This window comes from Otolemur garnettii, unplaced genomic scaffold, assembly GCF_000181295.1.
Source record: "Otolemur garnettii isolate 467f Iridium unplaced genomic scaffold, OtoGar3 scaffold00013, whole genome shotgun sequence".
NCBI lineage: Eukaryota > Metazoa > Chordata > Mammalia > Primates > Galagidae > Otolemur > Otolemur garnettii.
In genome coordinates, this window is record NW_003852408.1 from 16,153,752 (window position 1) to 16,162,035 (window position 8,284).

Sequence of the window (8,284 nt, forward strand, 5' to 3'; positions counted from 1 at the left end):
TTCCAGACCAGCCTGAGCAAGAGCTCATCTTTACTAAAATTAGAAAAACTATCCAGACGTTGTGGTGGGTGCCTGTAGTCCCAGCTACCCGGGAGGGTGAGGCAAGAGGATCACTTGAGCCCAAGAGTTTGAAGTTGCTGTGAGCTGTGAGATGCCACGGTACTCTACTGAGGGTGACAAAGTAAGACTCTGTCCCCCCAAAAGGAAAAAGAGTAGTTAGAATAGTGCTTACATTCTTCCCACTGTAGACCTTACAATATGAAACAAGGCTTTTTTTTATGCTTATAGAATTGGTGTATTCCTTTCGATGTTTGGATCAGCCTTCAGCATTTTAGCCTTTCACTTCAGGGTCGTGACAAATTTCCAAGAGGTTCTTTAATGTGGCGGTTTTGTGTGTGTCACTTCCTCTGAGACGTCTTCGTCCTCTTTGTTACAAGCACTTTCTTCCTCCATGTTAAGTTTGCCTATATTAAGGTCTTCTGGTCAGTGTCAGCATTCCTGTGGTCAGCTGTTCCTGGTAAGACTTCCTTGATAATTAATTCTAATTTCACTTCCATTGTTACCAATTTTCATTTCTTTGTATCACTCTCATCTTTGTTGGCCAGTCCCTCTTTTGATCATCTGTTTTTTTACAAATGCCACATGGATTTTGTTGTTGTTGTGTTGTTGTTGTTGGGAGACAAGGAGATGACACAATTACATTCTTTGCTGTCTGTGCATGAACCGAAGATGAGATGCACAGTGAACTGATCAGTTATAGATACCGAAAGAAATGACACGAATAGTCACTATCTGTTGTTTATGTAGTGATTTGTGGGTTGACGAGTTAGTAGTGAACTCTATATTTTATGCAGCTATAGTTCATATGCCATGGTAACTGAAATTCGAATCATTTGTGGAAGACTGGTGTGACTGAATGAAGCGAAGGTAACTGAATTAGTGCATGTTGGAGCTGAGCAAAACAAGGGCTGCCTGTACTTGGATTTTACCCGTCTTGGCCATTATGCTGCGGTTCTCAAGGAGAGGGAGAGAGCATTTTATCTCTACATATATTATAAATCCTATAAGACTTCATTATTATTTTGCTTTTAACTCTCACTACCTTTAAAAGAGATCTGAATAGAGAGAAGAAAAGTCTTTGTATTTACTCACATGATTACCAGTCTGGTTCTCTTTTTTTCTTCTGTAGTGTGGGTCACTTTGATGAATTCTTCTACCTTTCAAATGTATAAAAAATATTTTGCCATCATCTTTGAAAGATGTTTTCACTGAGTTAAGATTTCTAGGTTCTCAACATTTTTTTCTTACTTTTTGGGTACTGTAAAGATGTGGTTCCACTGACTTGTGGGTTGCACTGTTTCTGAAATAAATTACCTTTTTTGTTCTTTTTCTTTTTGAGACAGAGTCTCACTATGTTGCCCTTGGCAGAGTGCCGTGGCATCATAGCTCACAGCAACCTCAAACTCTTGGGCTTAAGGGATTCTTTTGCCTCAGCCTCCCAAGTAGCTGTGACTACAGGCACCCCCCTACAACACTTGGCTATTTGTTGTTGTTGTAGTTGTTGTCATTGTTGTTTAGCAGGCCCTGGGCTGGGTTTGAACCTGCGAGCCTGGGTGCATGTGGCTGGAGCACTAACCACTGAGATACAGGCGCTGAGCCACCTTTTTCATTCTTAATGTATATGTTAAGTACACTGGCTGTTTTTAAGATTTTTCTCATCATTACTGCTCTATTTAATTATAAAATCAGTGTCATTCCTGGGTACCTTTTCATTAATTATCTTTTCTCCCCATCATGGGTTTCTATTTTGTTGCTCCTTTGTATACTTGGTAATTTTTTGTTGGATGCTAGGTATTTAATTTTTACCTTTTTGGGTTCTAGCTATTTTAATGTTTTCATAAATATTCTTAAACTTTGTTCTAGGAGGTAGTAAAATTGGAAATAGTCTGATGCTTTACTGTGTTAATTGTGTTGAGCTGAGCAGCCTGTAGTCTATGGCAGATTTTGCTGGTGCTCCCCTTCCAAGTACTTCCCTCAATGCCCGCTGGAAAGTTTCTCATGGTGGGTACACTATTCTCTGTGCTGTGTGGGTGCCAGGGTTTTTACTCTTGCTCATTTTGGATGGCTCTTTCCACTTTGATTTACTCCCATGCACTGGTCAGAACTCAGCAGGAGACCAAGGGAGTCTCTGATCTCTGCAGTCTTCTCTCTGTGTGCTCTTTTCTTGCTATGCCCTATGCCGTCCAGCTGCCTTGGCCTCCCTGGACCCTCAACTCCATCTCTTCCAGGCAAGGAGACTTCTAGGGTCTGTGTGAGTTCCTGCTCCCTGCTGCAGTCTGGAGGGAGTAGTCTATAGGCAGTAAGCTGGGCAATCAGAGGGCTCACATTGTCTATTGTCATCCCAGAGATGACTGTCCAGTGCTGGTTGGTGTCTAATGCCTAAAAACATTGCTTCATATATTTCATCCAGTTTTTTAGTTGTTTCGGGCTGGAGAGTACTAGGAAACTCAGTTTCTATTACTCCATCCTGTTCAGAAGCAGAAGACCTATTCATCTTTTTTTTTTCTTTTAAGTAGGACCACTCGAAATAATTTCTCAACATTGTTATTATTTTTGAAATTTGGACAACTCATGAAAGCATATTTACTTGTTCTCTGGCTTATTTCTCATCAGGGAGTAATGTGGTCATCGCATCACGTAAGTTTGACAGATTAAAATCTGTTGCGAGAGAACTGAACGCCAGCCTGCCTCCCAGCAGCCAGCCTCGAGTCACCCCCATACAGTGCAACATCCGGAACGAAGAGGAGGTGAGGCTAATGCATTTGTCCCTGTATTTGTATTGGCAGTTCGTGGTTCCTAAGCCCAGCTGTGCTCCAGGTTCTCCTACGGTAGCCACCTTAGGTGAGATGCACAAGGAGCAGAGCCTGTGAAGGAGATTCTTTTACTAATAATGATTTACTGAGCCAGTGACCTCAGGAGAAGAAGAGGGAGGGAAGCAAGAATGTGGACTCAGCTGGAGACTGCCTTTTGTCCTTTACGTCTTTTTTTTTGGCCACTGGCATGTGGTTTAACCCTTAAGTCATTTATTAATGTTCATTTTAACTTGACTTTATTGCTATCTTATTATTCTTGGGTGGTAGCTTACAAGTTAATGTTACTGAGGGCTGCCCTACTTAGGGGTGATCTAGGCACTTGGATATATCCTGTGATTAAAATTACCATTTTACCTTTATGTTCTGTGGGTACTGCATACTGGTGAATTACTCAGTGGGGTTGGACTTTTAGGTTTATCCATTGCTCATTTATTGAGGTACTTGATGTTACTGTTCACTGTGGGAGACTACAAGCTTTGTTATACTTCTAGAGCAAGCAATCAGTCCTGATAGCAAGTTAGGTTATTAAACTTTTAATGTTTTTACCTTCTATGTTCTTCCTTAGGTGAATAATTTAATCAAATCTACGTTAGCTATTTATGGTAAGATCAATTTCTTGGTAAACAATGGAGGAGGCCAGTTCCTTTCCCCTGCTGAACACATCACTTCAAAGGGGTGGCATGCTGTGATTGAGACCAACCTGACAGGCACCTTCTACATGTGCAAAGCAGGCAAGTGCCCCGTTGATGTTCACGAATCAATGGGTCTTGATTTAGCGATTGTGGAGAATCCTGTTAGGAACCTGGGAGCTCCATATTGTTGATGTTATTTCCTTGATTTTCTCACATACAACATAGGAATGTAAATTAGTACATTTCTGGATGGTAATTTGACAGTGTTACAAAATGTGGATATCCTTTTGATCTTATAATTTCTTTTTTTTTTTGAGACAGAGTCTCAAGCTGTCCCCCTGGGTAGAGTGCCGTGGCATTACAGCTCACAGCAACCTCCAACTCCTGGGCTCAAGCGAGTCTCCTGCCTCTGCCTCCCAAGTAGCTGGGACCACATGCGCCCGCCACAACGCCCGGCTATTTTTTGGTTGCAGCCATCATTGTTGTTTGGCGGGTCCGGGCTGGGGATTCGAACCCGCTACCTTAGGTGTACGTGGCTGGCGCCTTGGCCAGTTGAGCTATAGGTGCCGAGCCTGATCTTATAAGTTTATTTCTAAGAATTTATCATGAGAAAATGAGTAATGATCTGTATGAAGATTTAGCTATAAAGTTGTTCACAAAAGTAGAGAAAACTCAGACCTGATGCAGTGCCTCACAACTGTAATCCTAGCACTCTGGGAGGCCAAGGTGAGTGGATTGCCTGAGCTCACAGGTTCAAGACTAGCCTGAGCCAGAGTGAGACCTTTTCTCTAAAAATAGCCAGCAGGGCAGTGCCTGTGGTTCAGTGGGTAGGGCGCCAGCCCATATACTGAGGGTGGTGGGTTCAAACCCAGCCCCGGCCAAACTGCAGCAAAAAAAATAGCCAGGCGTTGTGGTGGGTGCCTGTAGATACTCTGTCTCTAAAAAAGAAGAGGTTACTCAGGTAGTAGCATGGATTGGAAAGGGCTAAGACTGGAATGAGGGCAGTCAGTGAAGAGGTTAGCTTGGTGAAGCAGCTAACATGACAAGGCCTATGTCAAAGCAAAGGCAGCTGGTGAGGCCAGTACAAGCTGGCAGTTCTTTTCAGGGCTTACCACGTGTAGTCAGTACGCCAAGCACACCTCAGTCATCTCAGTTAAACTTCGTAACAGCCCTATGAGTTAGCTATTCCCAGTGTCCTTTTACAGATGAGCAAATTAAGGCTCAAAAGAATTTGATTCCTTATCTAAAGCACACAGTTAGTAAGGGCTCAGAAATAATCCTATACTCTTAACCATTTTCCCATCCAGCCTCCTGAAAGCGAGGTTCTTGCTATTGCCACTTGACACTAAGTGACTTGCCAATGTCAACTGCTCTAAGGGAATAGCTTGGGTTGATATCCAAATCTGACTCCAGAATCAATGCTCTTAGCCACTGTACTAACTTGGAGCCAAAGGATAGATTTGAGATCATTTTAATATAGGTTGGCAAACCAATTAGATACAGAATTATAAAATAGATATGGATGACTCCTAGGAAATTAGGCATCATTCACTGAAATAGAGAGTAATTGCATGAAGAAGGGTTTCAAAAGAGCATGGGAGGAGAAAGAAGATGACAAAGTCATTTCTGGACATACTACACTTCAGAGACCCACAGACACTTAAGCCATCCAGTGGGGAGTTTCTGAGGCCCTATATGTGGACTAATAAAAGATGTCACCTTAGCATTACAAAGGCAAAATGGCATTATGGTTAAGAGTGCAAACTCAGTCAGACTGCTTGCGTTTAAATCCTTACTCCAACACTTATAAACTGTGATACTAAGCAAGTTCCTCATCTCGTCTAATCCTCAGTCTCTTCAGCTTTAAGATGGGGATCAATAAAAGAACCTCCTTCCCAGGCTGTAAGGGAGGCGTGAGTCTTTAGGTGGGTGGCTGTGTGCATAATACAGATTCTGTTTCTATTAAAGAAGGGGAGAATGAGTATTGGGAGACAACTGGTGGTCTCTAAGCCAAGCTTCATAACTCAGTGCTTTCACTCCATACAGGCCGTCAGTCTTACCAATCCAAGGTTCCTTGCTAGTAACTGTTAATTAACATTTTGCAGGGTCTAGATTCAGCCATGATTTCTATTAGCTAGAACCGAATTGAAGAATACACAGGTGATTCTTAGAAAGTTGAAACCTCAGAATCTCTCTCTAGGAGGTACCTCAATGGTGCAAATCATTACATGTCTTTAAGTGATGGAAACAGGTTTTCATTTTGATATCCAGTAAGGGTGATTATCATTCCTAAAAGCTTCAATCCTGAAAGAATCAAAGAAAACTTTCAGGTCTTTGACTTTTCTGTCATTGAAGTGTTTAATAAAAATGTCCACTTTGTGGAAATGTTCATATGGTGTGACCACCCTGAGTACCAGTTCCGTGTTGAGCGCTGCCTTCACAGAGCTCCTGGACAGATTTTGCCCTTCCGTGTTTCCCAGGCCCTTGGGGGGGGGCGTAGTTCCCATGGATATGGACATGGAGGGGCTTTTACTGTCCTCAGTCAAAGCGGTCCTGGAATCACACTTAACTTTTGTGTAGTGTACATGAATTTGACTCAGCCATGTTGAAGAAAAAATGTTTAAATCTGTTGAAATAATTCTTGATAGATTATCAGCTAATATTTTACTAGTTCAATATCTTCTAGGTTCCAGACAGAAAAGCATTAAACTTTAAAAAGGACTTCAGAAGCAACAAGAAAGACAATACTCTTGAATCTGGGTTCTACCATTGGAGTCTGAGTTCTGTAGCAGTCAACAGGATAAAGAGGGTGGAGAGCTGGCCCAGTGTGTTGGCAGTTGCCTTGATTGTCACACGGCCAAGATAAGGTCCACAATTGCCTCCTTAACGAGGAAGTGATTTGCTGCACCTTAAATAGAGAGGGAGGGCTACGTGTAGAAAAGCCGTAAAATAGAGCTAATTAAACACCACCGTGGTCCAGCATAGCTGGAGTGATTTTGTTTGTTTCTACCCAGTGTCTGTTTGTTAAGCTTTTACCCAGCGGGAAGGACGGTTACTTCCTGGTTCTCTTTTGGATCCTCAAGGGGCCTGTGTTGCAACACGACCAGGACACATACGTGCACTGTCACCCTTTTACCTCCACACATCAAGGAGCAAAGGTTATGTGCAGTGGCTTGAAACGACAAGCCATACACAAATAAAACTCTGCATCGTAAGAGAGTCCAAAGATGGCTATTTTTAAAGAAGGAAAAGGGAGACTTTAGGAGATATGTTGAAAGAAGAAGCTTTATGAAGTTGTTATATGTCAGGCTTTAAGAGTGTTATTGGGATAGTTATGTGAATTTTGAGAAAGTAGCAAGTTCAGAAGAACACTGGTAATATTACTATCTATAAATTTTTATTTTAATTTTTTTATTTTTTGAGACAGAGCCTCAAGCTATCCCCTTGGGTAGAGTGCCGTGGCATCACAGCTCACAGCAACCTCCAACTCCTGGGCTCAAGTGAGTCTCCTGTCTCAGTCTCCCAAGTAGCTGGGACCACAGGTGCCCACTACAACACCCAGCTATTTTTTTTTTTTGGTTGTAGCCATGATTGTTGTTTTGGCGGGCCTGGGCTGGATTCAAACCTGCCACCTTGGGTGTATGTGGCTGGTGCCTTAGCCACTTGAGCCACAGGTGCTGAGCCAACTGTCTGTAAATTTTTAAAGAGTAAATAAGCCTATTAGAATTTAGCAACAGAGAAATATATTTTATGAATTCACATTAGGCCACTCTTACTATTCAAGATAGTTCTTCAAAAATTATGTTTTTTCCAAGACCAGTTGCTTAGAGATAATCCTGAATGATCTGAAGACATTTCAGAGGAATTACCATTTTAAAAAATTAGATTTATACTCCTTTCTACTAATACCAATATTAATGCATATAATGTTGCTGTCTGAAAAAGATACTGTTCACAAGAAGTAATAGTGTGATGATTCATTCCACCAAAAACAAACAAAAAGGAATACAAGGCTCGTAGTTTTTTGGCTTACTTTTATAAATAGGGCCTTTCGTTTTTAGTCCTTCTTTTTCTTTTTCTTTTCTTTTTTTTTTGAGGCAAAGTCTCACTTTGTCACCATTGGTAGAGTGCTGTGGCGTCTTAGCTCACTGCAACCTCAAACTCTTGAGTTCAAGTGATCTCTTGCCTCAGCCTCCGAAGTACCTGGGACTACAGGTGCCAGCCACAACACCTGGCTATTTTTTACAGAAGGGGTCTCGCTCTGACTCAGGCTGGTCTCAAACCTGTGAGCTCAGGCAATCCACCCACCTCCCAATTGCTGGAATTACAGGTGTGTGCCACCATGCCCAGCCCTAGTTTTAATATAATAATAATAGCAAAAAATTGAAAACCATGTAAATATTCTAGAGTATTAGTTGAGTGAAGTTTTATATATCTCTATGAGAAATATGCAGCTATTAAAAATCTTGGTATAAATATGTTCTTCTTATTGTTGGGGATTCATTGAGGGTACACAGAACCAGGTTACACTGGTTGCTTTTGTTAGATAAGGACCCTCTTATAACTGTTTCCTGCTGCCAAAAGATGTACCCCACCCGCCCTTCCCTTTCTCAGCGCTCCCCATCCCCCTACCCCCCACTGTGTACTAGGATCTCAGAATTGAGTACATAGGAGTCTTATTTCTCCATTCTTGTGATGCTTTACTAAGAATAATGTATTCCGGCTTGGCGCCTGTGGCTCAAGTGGCTAAGGCGCCAGCCACATACACCTAAGGTGGCG

General features: G+C 42.0%; 1 protein-coding gene across 1 annotated transcript in view; it reads left to right on the forward strand.

The window, feature by feature from the left end:
* The window catches only part of PECR (peroxisomal trans-2-enoyl-CoA reductase), a 35,302-nt gene that overhangs the window by 6,066 nt on the left and 20,952 nt on the right, over positions 1 to 8,284 (forward strand). The window contains exons 2-4 of the mRNA XM_023510371.1: positions 2,674 to 2,807; positions 3,439 to 3,691; positions 5,777 to 5,900. Coding sequence (XP_023366139.1) covers positions 2,674 to 2,807; positions 3,439 to 3,691; positions 5,777 to 5,900 — 511 coding nt within the window. The remainder of the gene's footprint in view (positions 1 to 2,673; positions 2,808 to 3,438; positions 3,692 to 5,776; positions 5,901 to 8,284) is intronic.